Source organism: Cnephaeus nilssonii (genome assembly GCF_951640355.1).
Source record: "Cnephaeus nilssonii genome assembly, chromosome: 11".
Taxonomy (NCBI): Eukaryota; Metazoa; Chordata; class Mammalia; order Chiroptera; family Vespertilionidae; genus Cnephaeus; species Cnephaeus nilssonii.
The window spans coordinates 66,415,069-66,430,294 of record NC_137082.1 but is presented as its reverse complement, the minus strand read 5'-3'; the positions used below and the strand labels follow the sequence as shown (position 1 = coordinate 66,430,294).

General features: G+C 42.1%; 1 protein-coding gene across 1 annotated transcript in view; it reads right to left on the bottom strand.

Moving 5' to 3' along the window:
• Positions 1 to 493: 493 nt before the first annotated feature.
• Positions 494 to 15,226, bottom strand: part of RAB7A (RAB7A, member RAS oncogene family) — a 45,628-nt gene continuing 30,895 nt past the window's right edge. The window contains exons 4-6 of the mRNA XM_079783584.1: positions 10,470 to 10,688; positions 8,538 to 8,666; positions 494 to 4,815 (exon numbers count right to left, since the gene is read on the bottom strand). Of these exons, the coding sequence (XP_079639710.1) occupies positions 4,720 to 4,815; positions 8,538 to 8,666; positions 10,470 to 10,688 (444 nt within the window). The 3' untranslated portion in view covers positions 494 to 4,719. The remainder of the gene's footprint in view (positions 4,816 to 8,537; positions 8,667 to 10,469; positions 10,689 to 15,226) is intronic.

Below are 15,226 nucleotides of genomic sequence, written 5' to 3'. Positions count from 1 at the left end.
TTCTCTCTCATCGATGTTTCTAGCTCTCTGTCCCTCTCCCTTCCTCTCTGTAAAAAATCAATAAAATATATATTTTAATAAAAAAAAAATCGGTGACTGAATGTATACACTGGTGGGATGATCTGAGTCAGAATAAGGGTCAATGAAAAAATTTATTTTAGAATTCATTATTGTTGAAAGTATTACACATGTCCCTCCCCCCGCCCCTGCCATGGACCCCCTCCTGGCCACTCCCACCCCAGGCCTTCACCACCCTATTGTCTGTGTCCATGGGTTATGCATATATGCATAAAGGTCTTTGGTTGATTACCTCCTATCCACCCACCCTACCCCGCCTTCCCTCTGAGATTCCACACTCTATTCCACGCTTCCATGTCTTTGGATCCAGTCCGTTCATCAATTTGTTACTAGATTCCACATCTAAGTGAGATCATGTGATACTTGTCTTTTTCTGACTTATTTCACTTAGCATGATACTCTCCAGGTCCATCCATGACATCTGAAAAGGTAAGAGATTCTTTTTTATTGCTGCATAGTATTCCACGGCATATACGTACCACAGATTTTTATACACATCTATTGATGGGCACTTGGCCTATTTCCAGATCTTAGCTATTGTAAATTGTGTTGCTAGGAACATAGGGGTGCATACATTCTTTCTGATTGGTGTTTTGGGTTTCTTAGGATATATTCCTAGAAGTGGGATCACTGGGTCAAATGCTAGTTCCATATTTAACGTTTTGAGGAAACTCCATACTGTTTTCCATAATGGTTGCACCACCAGCAAGTGTACTGGGGGTTCCCTTTTCTCCACATCCTCACCAACACTTGTCATTTGTTGATGGTAGCCATTCTGAGAGGTGTGAGGTGGTACCTCATTGTCGTTTTTACATCTCTCTGATGATCAGTGACTTTGAGCATTTTTTTCACGTCCCTTGGCCATTTGTATGTCCACTTTGGAGAAATGTCTATTAGGTCCTTTACCCATTTTTTAATTGGATTGCTTATCTTTTGTTAAGTTGTATGAATTTCTTATATTTTTTGGATATTAACCCTTTTTCAGATGTATCATTGCCAAGTATGTTCTCCCATACAGTGGGCCCCCTTTTCGTTTTGTTGATGGTTTCTTTTGCTGTGTAGAAGCTTTTTATTTTGATGTAGTCAGAATAAGGGTCAATTTTAAGGACAACTTCGCATAATCAAATCCATAGCTTGTTGGAATAAACTGAGATGAAGGTAAGCACAGCAGTATTTCACATCCATACTGTGAGAGTGAATTTGGATTAACCCAAGCAGAAGTATTGAAATGAGTTCGTGTTAGTGCAACAAATTCATTCCCATTCTTCTCAAAAGTAACTTATTGCTGCCGGGCCTGTGTGGCTCAGGGGTTGAGTGTCGCCCTATGAACCAGGAGGTCACAGTTCAATTCCCAGTCAAGGCAAATGCCTGGGTTGCAGGCTAGATCCCGGGTGTGTGTGCACGCGCGCGAGTGCACATGCATGCAGGAGGCAGCCAATCGATGATTTTTATCATTGATGTTTCTCTCTCTCCTTCTTCTCTGAAATCAATAAAAATATATTAAAAAGTGACTTACTGTTAGAGCAAACAGATGAATGTAAATATAGCAACACACATTCATCTCAATTCACATTCTTTCTGGGCGGCAGAGCAAATTCAAATGAACCTCAGTATAACCGAAAAGAATCCTTACTGCTTGGTGAAGCAAATGGACTTGTTTCTCTCAAAAGCACATTTATGGTGAATCTAAGTAGGAATATGGAAAAAGACAGTGTATTAGTGCCAACTTCAGTTGTAGCCATTGCTTCTTACTGTAGATGAACCAAATTTAGATGAGCAGTGTGTATGTGTACAATTTAGGTATAAACGATAAAGTCAAGGTCAGCCAGACATTGGGCTGATGGGATATTAGACTGATTAGTCCCAGGTTGGAGTGTAAGCAGAGTTGAATATTAACTTCAAAGTCAGGATTGATTAGGGTCCGTTTCTTGTTTTTAATATATTTTTATTGATTTCAGAGAGGAAGGGAGAGGGAGAGATAGAAACATCAATGATGAGAGAGAATTATTGATCGGCTGCCTCCTGCATGCCCCCCCTCAGGGATCGAGCCCACAACCCGGGCATATGCCCTGACCAGGAACTGAACCGTGACTTCCTGGCTCACAGGTATTTGCTCAACCATTGAGCCATACTGGCTGAGCAAGGGTCAGTTTCAATGTCATTTCAAGGGGACCATGTTTATAGGATGGCCATCAGTAACAAGATGAGGGTGAAGATCAGAGTCAAGGTCAGTTTATGATCAAGATTAAAATTAGGGTGAACTATTAATGGGATCAGGGCCACCTGCAAGGTTACATTCAAGCTTATTTCAAGGTAAAGTAGGTTAATGTTAGAATGATCAGTTTTAGAATGATGGTCAAGATCAGAAGTCAAGTTCCATTTTCATGTCATGTTCAAGGTTAAGACTAGAGGAACAGGTAGAGGAACAGTAGCCTGGTTTGTAGAGCTGAGCATCACACCAGGTCCATATACCATAGCCCCAAGTTGGAGAGGACTCTGTTTCTCTAGAAGCCAAACAGAACACCAGTTAGGCCCAGCTCAGGGAGTGGGACCAGAGAAGATTTAAGCCACAAACCCTTAGCCATGATGGAATTGTAATGGTGAGCTCCTAAGAATGCTATTTTTAATTCATGAAGTATGAACCAAATGCAGGTACAAGAAACCAACCGAGGAGCCTGAGAATACAAAATTCTACACCAAAGTAGAATCCAAGAGCTATGTAAACAGGGCAATTCTGCAAAATCTACACTCACCCACTGACCAAAACGCTGTACTTTATAAAACTGGTTCTAGGTGGCCTCTCTTCAGTTGCAGTTGGTGGCTTACATATGCTGGAATACAGGGCCCCTACTGCCAAATCTATGAAAAATCAGAAATCCAGAACTATGTAATATCTAAGGACCAGTAAGTACACCAATTAAAAAACAAAACACAATACAACACAAAGGCTAAGTTACACTCAGGCTGTGCCTGGTCCACGGGTCACCAGCAGTTTGTGGCTGCTCCTCTAAAGGGCCAATATGTTTTCCATTCAGGCCCCCCTTCCCCCCAATACCATGATTAAAAAGACAAAACAAAAAAACAAACAAACTAGGGATAGGTACTGCAGGACTGGATATAAGGCCTTTCTGTCTCAAAGAGCCACATGTACCTGGTTATGGAGGGCTCTTCTGCTTAAAAAAGCATTGGTTATGACTAGCTAGCATGGTGTCTACTGAGCCAATGGTCTAGAAGAAGGAAAAAAGACAGGGAAAAGGCAGATGACTTTGCTCTTGTTACATTTTATTGGCATCACGTTCATCTCTTTACAGAAGAACTCGGCCCACACCCTAAAATGTAGACCTTTGGAAAAAACGGAAGTGCTTCATTAAGCAAGCTACAATGCAGGGGCAGATCCTAGGGAGGGCGCAAAACTGCCAGGGTTCCATACCAAAGAAACAGGTTAAGCAATAACGGGCAATATTGGGGAGTCGGTGGGGAAAAGGAGAAAAAGGTTTGCTAACCTAAGGATGCCACAACCCTGAAAGGAGTGCCTTCTAGAACAAAGGTAAAATCACTAGGACAGATCTGTTAGGATTTTCCTTTTCCTCATATAAGCAGGATGGTGATCTAATGGGAAGTTTCAAAGTGTGGAGCAGGGGGGGAAAAAAAGAATGAGAATTTTAACAACAGTCATTTATCCACTGCACACACCACTGTATTATGCAAATCAACCTTTTGGAAAATTTAGATACAGAAGGGAACTAGATAGGTTTCCCCCTGGAGAGATGAAAAGCTTTTTGGCTCTTAAGTCTTTGATAAAAGGCGTACATAATTCTTGTGCCTACTGTACAGAATACTGCCTCTAGCTGGATTTCTGAATTCTGAGTTGCTAACAATCTGCAATCCAGACAGGGTTCAACCCTCCATCTTACATGCCTGCATTACAGGACTTAAACACATAATCCAAGAATTTCTTACACTAATTTATATATTTTTAATTGGTTGCATATATTAACATGTACTATAAGATTCTTTTCTAAGAAGCATTACATAATAAATGGATACTGTAAAAAGATCTGATTAGTTAAAAGTAACAAGCATTAACAGATACATACAAAACTCAGCCTGATCAGACTGGGTGTGAGCCTGTAATGAAGCATGGGGCACCAGCCTTCCCAAGTGATAGCCTTCACAGAGGGGGGAGGGGAGGGGTAAAAAGATCACAAGACCGTTTTTTTAAAAAAAATCAAGATAACTAATTAGACACAGATTAACTGTAAACAGTTCTCTCTCCCTGGTGGACAAAAAGAATAGGCTTCTGATTCGACTCTACACCAGAACAATTTCTACAGCTGGCCCATCCTGTTGCCACATGAGGGCGGATGCAGTGTGTGGGGCAGACCCTGATGGAGCCACCACAGGCCTGGGCTGCTGGAGTCTGTCTGCTGTGCCTCGTGTGTGTGTGTGTGTGTGTGTGTGTGTGTGTGTGTGTGTGTGTGTTATGGAGGGGGTGAGTGTGTTTGGTGGGATTTCTTTTGGCAGCTGGATATGAGATTGCTGTATATGTTTTGTTTGAAAGAGGAGAGGGGAGTTTGTGTTGGAAGGCCTAAGTGTGTTCTTGGTTTGTGAAGGGCTCTGTGCTCTGCTCGGACTGCCCATTCAGCAACTGCAGCTTTCTGCCGAGGCTTTGGCTCGGTCGTTCTTGTCCAGTTTGATGGGTTCAGGAAATTCATTGTACAGTTCCACCTCCGTTTCCTGGGTAAAGAGAGAGACAGAAAGGTTTGTTACTCAGGGCACTGGGGAATCCCTGTGGCATATTTCCACCTAGGCACAGCGGGTAGAGAGTGGGGACAGACCTAGCAGTGAAGGGAGGTCTCTGGCAGAAGGCACCCAACCCTCAAAAGCTGAGCAAGAGGAAGAAAGGTTTTGTGATAGTTCCAGGACAATGAGAAGAGAGAAATTCACAGGAACAGCAGCAATTGACACTGGGCACTGAGGACAGAAGGCCTGCATCAGATCACAATCTGGTGGCTTGGAGACCACAGCCAGCTCACAGGTGCTTTAGTGTGGTCCACAGTCACCAACACAAAGAAGATGCCTGGACTTGGGCAACGCCACAGGCAACAGTGAGCTAAACCCAAGTGCTAGCTGCTCTCGGTTCCAAACATTCCTCCAGTTCTCTATTTGCCACTCATTTTTCTGGACTTGGGGTCTCTTTTCTTTTATCCCCAAAGGTTTAGGAGAGTTATGTTTCCAAATGCTGCATGTTTAGAAAGCAGCTGTGGATGAATTTTATCACCATCTGTGGTAAGAAGGGACTGTGACAGTTTAGTGGGACTTTTGCTGAATAACATTTTTTCCAATGAGGAGCAGGTTTCTACTTCCTGGTGTAGGAAAACAATTTGTCACTTAAGCACTGAGTACCAGTGTGCCAGGAACTGTTCTAGGATCTAGAGATTGAAGCAGGGATGTTTCTATTCATTAAAAGTTCCCTTGGAAAAATTACTCCATTCGCAATAGCTAAAGTAAAAGAGAGAGAGAGAGAGAGAGAGAGAGAGAGAGAGAGAGAGAGAGAGAGAGCGCGCGCAAGCGCCCTGTCTCCATCTGACATTCCTAACCCTTGCCAACCACCTATCTACTTTCTGTCTTAACAGATTTGCCTATTTTGTACCTTTCATGCAATGGACGTTTGTTTGGGCTGTTTCCACGCTTTGACTATTATAAATAACGTCATCTGTGTACACGTTTTTGTGTAAACCTGTTTTCATTTCTCTTGGGTATATACTTAGGAGTGGAATTGTTGGATCATATGGTTATCTTACATTTAACTTTTTCAGGAATGGTTTTCCAAAGTGGCTGCACCATTTTACATTCCCACCAGTACATGGGAATACATTTAATAATGAAAGGCAAAGGATCTGAAAAATTAGACAATCTTACTGAAGGATATAACACAAGGCCTAAAATAATAGCTGTTATGGACTGAATGTTTGTATCCCTCCAAAATGAATATGTTGAAGTTCTAACACCCAATGTGATCGTATTTGGATTAAAAGAAAGTAATTAAGGTTAAAGTGAAATCCTAAGGGTGGGGCCCTGATCTGACAAGATAATGTGCCCTTTATAAGAGACATCAGAGTTCTCTCTGTCTCTCTCCACTATTCCCACCCCTCTGCATTTTCACACAGGGAAGGCCAAGTGAGGACAAAGGGAGATGGTGACAGTCTGCAAGAAAGGAAGAGAAAAAGAATTTTCTGGCACCTTAATTATGGTCTTTTGGCCTCCAGAATTGAGAGAAAATAAAATTTTGTTGTTTAAGTTACCCAGTCTGTATTTTGTTATAGCCCCCAGAAGATACTAATACAACAGCTATAATGTAATTCCAATCAGAATCTCAGTAAGGTTTTATTTTCGGGAAGGGTGAGGAAAGAAAAAGGTGGAACTAAAATAAAATTCTTAGTCTTAGTCTAAATGGAAAATGTACCAAAATTGCCAGTAAAAACAACAGCACATAAACAGGACTGTGAGGGGAGACTTGGTCAGATCATACTATAATGGTAGTCAAATCAAGTTGGTCCAGGCAAGAACAAATAACTTACCAGAACAGACTGGGAAGACCAGAAATAGATCCCAATATATATATGAACATTTAATATAACAGGTAATTTTTCAACCCAGTGGTGAAAATAGTTTATTTAACAACTACCTACTAATATTTGAGATAACTGGCTATCCCTCTGAAAGAAAAAGGTGAGTCCCTGTTTCTTGCCATAAGCCAAAATAAATTCCACCTGAATAAGAAAACACGTGAGCTAGACATAGGAAACCCAGAAATTTAAAATGACATACCTAACTAAAAAATTACTTTTTTCTTATGGCTAAAGGAGATGTATATATCTATACATATCTATATACATACACTATACTTTATATATAGTATATAAAAACAGCAGAGTTGGGGGAAAAATTACTTCCAATACAGGTAAAGTTAATTTCAGTTCACAAAGAGCTCATGAGAACGGACAGGTATCCAGGTAAGTGCTGTACTGGCTACCTGTAAAACCCAAAGACTGGCAGAGTGTCAGCAGAGTTACAGATGATGCCTACCACCTGCTGTCAAGGAGGTAAAAGAAAACTTGCATTGCTAGTAGGAACTAAAGTATTACTAACCCTGGGGAAAGCAATCTGGTATCATCTCTTAAATGATACCAATCATCTCTTAAATGATATCATCTCTTAAATTTAACAATCTCACTCCTGAGAGGCTAGTTTATAGAATACAAGCATTATAGTAAGGCTATAGAGACAGCAATATTCAAAGAGAAAAACTCCAACAGTGATGGTAGTCAACAGGGAACTGGTGGAAAACAATTTCTCATACATATTTAGTTTTGCATGCAATCAGGAAAAACACAATAGGTGATTAATCTAAGTGTGAGAGTGGGTTAAAGGCAGGGGAAAGGGAGACAAAAAGGCAGCCTGCATCCTGGTCAGGTCCTTCCCGCTGTATCAGTGTTTCTCAGTGGGTCTCCTGGCATTTTGGGTGGACCAATTCTTCGTTGGAGGGGGCTGTCCCTTTTCATTATGGAACACTCAATGCAGCCCCTAGTCTTTGGAACAACTCATTCCAAATTTCTCCCTGCTCACAGGTCCAGATGCCCTATCCCGTTAAGACCCGCTGCCATCTATAGTTTCCTGGAGCAAGCAGAACCCGCTGGCCCTTTACAACCACTACGTGCTCCCTCAGATGTTCTCTGCATGCCCGATGTGCACCTCACCTCTGACACCCCCTCAATCAGTGCCTGACTACCACACATGACTGACAATGCTTCATGACTTGCCTTACTGGCCCTAATGAAGCTGCTAAAATAAAAAAACCTTCAACTCCCCCATGACAACACATACCATTTTATCAGTGAATAGTTGAGTGAATAACACAAGAAAGAAAATGCAGGAAAATTTTACTCAAGGAATACAATTCCTAGAGCTTCTGGTTAACCTTTCTGATGACAAAAGTAAGCCCATCTCATTTAATCAGTATAACCATTGTGCAAACCTGCTATTCTCATTTTAGAGATGAGGAGATGGAAGCTCATAAATGATCAACTAGAATTAATGATGGGGAACAGAGCTGGGATTCAAATTCAAGTTTATCCCTTCCATAAACTGAAGGAGTAATCCCACCAGGGGCCTCCAAGTGGCCTGATCTCCTTAGCATGTGAAGAAAATGAGAACATGCCCAGCCAAACAAGAGTAGCCTCAGTTGAAGTCCTCACTGCCCTGCATCATTCAGGTTATTCATGAACAAGTGGCATTTCTAGAAGCTTTAGCAGAATGTGCCATTACTTCCCAGATAAACATTTCCTGGCTACATGGAAAAGAGAGTCGGCTAGGAAAGAAGATTAAGGAAGCCAGACAGGATCTGGATCAATGGCCAGTCATCACCACAGGGAGCCAGACAGCTGCCAGAGACCCACCTGTTTAAGTGCATTCCGTGCAATCGTCTGGAATGCCTGCTCCACGTTGATGGCCTCCTTGGCACTGGTCTCGAAGTAGGGAATGTTGTTTTTGCTGTAGCACCAGGCCTGTGCTCGTTTCGTGGCCACCTGGAAGAGGAAGCAGGGGTATGTGTGCTCATTAGAAGCAGCTAGCACTGACTCAATCCTACCCAGGGAGGATTCTCGTCCCTAGTCTACAGGTAGCACAGGTGAGGAAACAGGCTTCAGGCATGAGGATGTGCAGTGGGTAGGGGATGGAGAGAGACCTGCTGGCTATGCATTGTATAGCTAGAATTCAAACTCAAAGCCCGTTCTCTGTCTACAACCCATGGCTTTTGACCCTTTGCTACACATAAAAGCAACTTGTGAAGGGAATAAGAAGCCAGCCCAGGAAGAAATGAATCGTCTCTCCTGGGGCTTCAGAGGTCCCAGCACAGGAAATGCCTAACAGCTTGGTCTTAAGGTTTGCAGTCCCTTCCCCATTACTGCTAATGTTACGTCACCTGTGCCACACACCAAAGTGCCAAAGAATTCTGCAGCGCTCAACAACACTCTTGGCTCTCACATCCTGGTCTAAAGGTAGCTCACACTCTCACGTGAAAATACTAGAGCAATTCTGGGCTTAGCACAGAACCCTTCAAATTCACATGGTCCCTTACAAACACGTGTCTCTCATAGGAGAGGAAATACTTTCAAATTAAAAATGCAGCCTGGCTGGGATGGGTCAGTGGTTGAGCGTTGACCTATGAGCCAGGAGATTGCAGTATGATTCCCGGTCAGGGCACATGCCCAGGTTTCAGGCTTGGTTCTCGGTGGGGAGCATGCAGAGGGCAGCCAATCAATGATTCTCTCTCATCACTGATGTTTCTTTCTATCTCTCTCTCCCTCTCCCTCTCTGAAAGCAATTAAAAAAAAAAAAATAAGGCAGGGCAGGGCCTCTTTAGGGTGAAAAAAAAGAGTGCATGAGCCAGGCTTTAAATTGAATTCTGACTTTATTTATTTATTTTTGTTAATCTTCACCTGAGGATATTTTTTTCCATTGATTTTCAGAGTGGAAGGGAGGAAGGGGGAGAGAGAAACATCAATGTGAGAGAGACACATCAATTGGTTGCTTCCCGCAAAGGCCCTTTGGTATGCAGGTTGATGCTCTAACCCAGTGGTTGGCAAACCGCGGCTCGTGAGCCACATGCGGCTCTTTGGTCCCTTGAGTGTGGCTCTTCCACAAAATACAACGTGTGGGCGCGCACGTACAGCACGATTGAAACTTCGTGGCCCATGCGCAGAAGTCGGTTTTCGGCCTAGGCGAGTCTATTTTGAAGAAGTGGCATTAGAACACTCAAGGGGCCAAAGAGCCACATGTGGCTTGCGAGCCGCGGTTTGCCGACCACTGCTCTAACCAGTTAGTAACACTTGCCAGGGGAATTCTGTCATTAAATCCAAAAGACCAAATTGCAAAATACCACATAGCCTCAAGTCAAATTGTTTCCTAGGGCAGACCATGAGGAGTGGCCAGTACAGGCAGCACCACAGCATGGACTTGCTGCTTTGCTGGCATGACTTCAAAGGGAACACCATTGCAGACTTCACAGTCCCTATTTCACCACAGGGAAGCCAAGATGGCATGCCTTTACCAAGTTAGACAGCAAGACCCCATTCCAAGGGCTGAGCACGTAACTCATTAGCTATTCCTTCCTCCACCCCCCACCCCCATGGGGGCACACAGACATACAGGGTACTGGTCCTTGAGGCATGTGGCATTATACCAATCAAAGCTGAAAACAGCACCTGTCATCCCAAACTTAGCTGTCACTTTTAAAAGACGGCCTTTTCTATGATCCAATAGCCATAACCTACATGAGGGTAGGTTCATAAGCCTCCACATTTATGATTCCCACCATCTTTAGCACTTACTTGTCTGTTTTCAAGGTCAATCTTATTTCCCAACACCACGAAAGGAAAGTTTTCAGGATCCCGAGGACTGGCCTGGATGAGAAACTCATCTCTCCAACTATCAAGGGTTTTGAACGTGTTGGGGGCAGTCACGTCAAATACCAGAACGCAGCAGTCTGCACCTCTATAGAAGGCCACACCAAGAGACTGGAACCGTTCCTGTCCTGCTGTGTCCCAGATCTGTGAGAGACAAAACATTATTCCTTGGGGTAGAAGCACCAGGAGTGAGGGAAGCCAGAGGATATGAGATGGATTACGGAGCCAACCAGAGACAAGCGACTTCAGAATTCAGGAAACAGATTTCACTACCAGAGTATCTAAAACAACCCAGACAAATAGCGTAAACGTGAGTATGTGTGTCTATAAGGGGTGACATTGAGTGTGAACTCTGGGGCCCTAGACAATTTTATCTTAATCCAGGTGGTAGTCACATTGGTAGATATTTAAGTAAAATTCACACTATAAAAATGAACATTTATGTATTCTGGGAACTGTCTGGGGGTGAATATAGGGAGATGATTTCTCACTAAATTGTATATATAAATCTATGCATTTCACTGCATATAGTTTATCTAAAAAAAAACCCCAACAGCTTGTTTATTTATAATGTTTTATTTATACCTCAAATAAAAATCAAAGCAAAGAAAAAACCCTGACAGAGAGATAAAGGAAAGACAACAAGTACACATTCTAGAGAACAGATGAAAGCTAGCTTTTAATCAAAAGAAGACCAGACACTAGTGACCAGCTCAAGGTTCTCATCATACATTGCCATGCTAGGTTCAAGAGCAAGGGTGGATTTCTCGCTGACCTAGATCTCTAACAGGGCCACCTGGTCAGCCTAGAGAGATGACAGTGTTCTGAGGAACAGCCACCTGGTTTAGGAGAGTGCCTCGGTCCGAAGCAGCATGCAGTTACTTCCTGTTGACATGGGTCTTCAACTATTGGATCCACAGTCTGTTTATAGGAAAACCACTTAGGACAACATGAAAACTTGGATCATCGTCATAACCCAAGTAAATTCCAACTTTATGTCCAGATCACCAGCCAACTCCCCCAAAGGCCTGGGGTTCGAACCAAATGGAGTATGGATTTGGCCACTCCAGTTTTATATCCAGAATCAGATTTTGCAAAAGGATGGTTGAGCTCCTCTGTGAAGCCCTTCTCAGGCAGGCACTCCTGCATCCCTGTGATCCTGAACACTTGGAGAACATGCCAACTACACCCAGGCCACAGACTAAGCTCCCCTCCAGGTAGGAGAAGCCTCATTATATAAAATGAGGTAGACTGCTTGGTTAGACTATGTAAATATGCATAATGGCAATGAAGTAGGACAAGGCAATATTATGGGATCAACATTTCTTTATTACTACCAAGGTAAACAAAGCTCATGATGTTCTAAACCCAATACCTCCTAAAATGCTCTCCAAATGGAGTCCTAAAACATACTGTGCAATTCTAGACAGTAGGTTTACTGTTGGGAACTGGCTCAGTGGCAAACAGGAGCAGAGCCATAACTTAAACACTGTCTGGAAGACTGGAAATGGCAGCATTAAAACCTTTAAGAAGCTTCAATAAAGCAACACGACTACATAGGCTGAACACTCTCTCTCACAAATTGGTCAAAAGTAGACCAGGCTAATGGCATGTTGGAAGGAGCTATTCTGGTTACCAATGTCAGTGCTGGGCAGGGAGCGTATCTCAGCTTTCTGTTGAATAATAATTCCCAGAAGTCCAAAGGTTACTCCTGTTAAGGTAGGTCTGAGAAGTCCACCTCATCCTTTCCTCTAATGTACATGGCCTTCCACAATCAGTACATGACAACATGGTCGACCAGACTCTTGGACACACCTCTGGTAGCAGGGAGCCTGACTCTGGTAACCCACTCCCTTCCCAGGCAACTCTAACCAATACATCCACTACTCACTCTGGGAAGAACCGTTCTACAATAGGACATGTCCAAGCAGCCATAGAGGTTGGCCCTGATTATGGGAATGGAGTTGGGAGGCTGTCATGAAAGTCCTCATTCGGCACACAGCTCTAACGACTGGGTAAAGGAAGCAGCCACTCAAATGATGATGTGGTGATGGCTTACATATAAGGATAAAGGGCAATAAAAGACAAATTCAAATCTAATTATTCTATCTGCCTCTCAGCAGGGTGGGGAGACTAAATCCTGCCTGCCCCCAATACAATAAGCATTTAGTAAATACACAGTAGGCAAAATAGGATCTCTATTGACAGTAGATAACCAGTTCAGGGACTGCTGGTGATGTTCACCTTTGCGGTTTTCTGTTTTTTCAACATTCTACACTGAATATATATCTCTTAGGGTGACAAAGTGAGCCTTTTCTCATAAAAAGAGACTAAAGTGGGGGAGAATAAGGAAAGTAGAAAGAGACAACTACTCCTAAAAAGAGAAAATAGGGAAGAAAAATTTTAAATCTAGTCTTGGACAAATATAATAAAATATTTTTCCTTAGAGAAATAACATCGTTATGTAATTTGGATAATCAAAAGAAAAAAATCAATCACTTGGCACCTACCCAGAAAACATCTTCACTAGCTCATGTCTTATTCTAAGTACCCACATGGTAGGGTTTTATGTAGCTGAAACTTTATACCACACTTCACTCTACAAGCTCTCTCGTATCACTCCTCTGCCCCGCAGAACACCAGTGTTCACCCCAGCAACAGCTCACATCTTTACTGTTGCTCAAAAACTAGGAAAACTCAGTGAATAACTACATTCCTGTTTTTTACAAAAACATTGTTGCCAATTTTCCATATTATAAGTAACTTAATAATAAACATTAACATAAAAGCCTTTTCTATATTTCAGATTGCTTCTTTAGGATAGAATCACAAGAGGAGAACTATGTAAGAACTCTTGGGTGGAAGCAAATGGGTATCTGGAATTCCAGATACACAAAGAAGGCAAAGTAAGAATTTTTTTTTAAGCTGAAAAGTTGGGGGAGGGGGGGCAGTTATTCCTAGCAAGTTTCCAGAATTAATTTAACTTCAAACTTAGAAAAAGGTTGCATGGTTGTGATCTTTTAAATTTTTTAATATTTTAATCGAAACATTTCTACATTCAAAATACAACTACTACTCTAATGTAAAAAATACTAACACTGCCATTTTAATGTCCATTTTCTCAAAAATGTATTTTTATTGATTTCAGAGAGGAAGGGAGACGGAGAGAGAGATAGAAATATCAATGATGAGAGAGAATCATTGATTCTTCCTTTCCGGCCTCATCTTATCTGCCACTAAAAATCTCAGAATTTTAAACTTTTGGTTACTGTATTTCATTTTCAGAAGTTGTACTAACTACATGACTTTAGTTTTTTTCTATGCAGATGTGTAAGATTGCCTTAATTCTTTGAAAAGAAAAACACTCTGAAGTCACCATTTCCACTTGTTCTTCTTGCCTGTTTTCTTACTTGGATTATCTTTTATTGTAAGCTGCTAAAAATTCCTGAAAAATATGTGAGGATACCTCAAGATCTAGGATGATGATGCCTTTGTCCAAAGACGATGGCTTTCATTTACTTTAAGTCTTTTAAATTGGCTGCAAAAGCACAAGGGGGAGGAGGAGAGGGAAGCACAAAGGCCGGCCTTTTGTTCACCTCTCAGGAACACATTCTCTGTTCCACTCTTTCTGGACTCCACTCAGTGCCCTGTGGTTCTCCAGATGGTGTTTACTCCAGCACTCCAGGATCCCAGATTACTAGTGTGTGTGGCTCTAGTATAATGGCTCCCAGCCCTGAAGGGCTAGGCTCTGACTTCTGAATCAGTCCACAAGACTATCAATACCACAGCTTGGTTCTCTAGGTCTGTTTCTCCTGGTGCAGGAAGCAGCACGTGTGTGTAAAATCTTCAGGGGTACTTTATCCCCAGCACCCCAAAAGTATTCCATTTCATTCTGCCTTCTGTTGCTGTTGAGAACACATCCGTTGGTCCTTTATAAGTAACCTGCCTTTTCTCTCTACTTGCTCTTATGACTTTGCTTTAAGGTTTTCTGCAGTTTTGAGTTTTTTTTAGAGACAGTGCTTAGTTCTTACAGTTTACTGTTTTCTTCAGCTACTTTAATTTGCAGTTTAACTGTTTATTTAGTTTATTTCAATGACTATTTTTTCACTTCTATGTTATAAGTTTTCCATATCCCCATTTTTTTTAATGTATCTCCTTTCATTTGGTTTCTATTCCTTTTTCAGAAGTCTCTAGTCATTGTGAACATTTTTTGTGGTATATTATTTCCTCATGTGGCTATGAGCTCATCTTCTGTCCATGGCTTATAAGTGTCCCTACAGGGTAATCTCATCTTTGTTTTTGCCCACAGTGATAGGATTTATTTTAAATTCTTCCAAAGATTTGTGTGCAGAGTATAAACTCAATACACATATGAGCATACTGGGACTGAGATTCTCCAACAAGGAGGCAAAGCCCTAAGCCTATATTTCACATACAAGCTTTGCCACTTTCTTTGGTCGAGGTGTTTGGTCCTGTTTTCACATCTTTCCAAAGTCCTAGACAAGTGTGTGGGTGCAGAGGTTTCCAAGGGGATTCTCAGTTCTAGCTCCCCCACCTTGTACAGTCACAACTCCTGTATCTGCTAATTGATACAACTCAAGTTCCTGTTATACAAGTGCAAATCACCACAGCAGGAGCCGCTGAGTTTATCACTAATTTTCAGTTCCCTCTTCTTTCCTGTA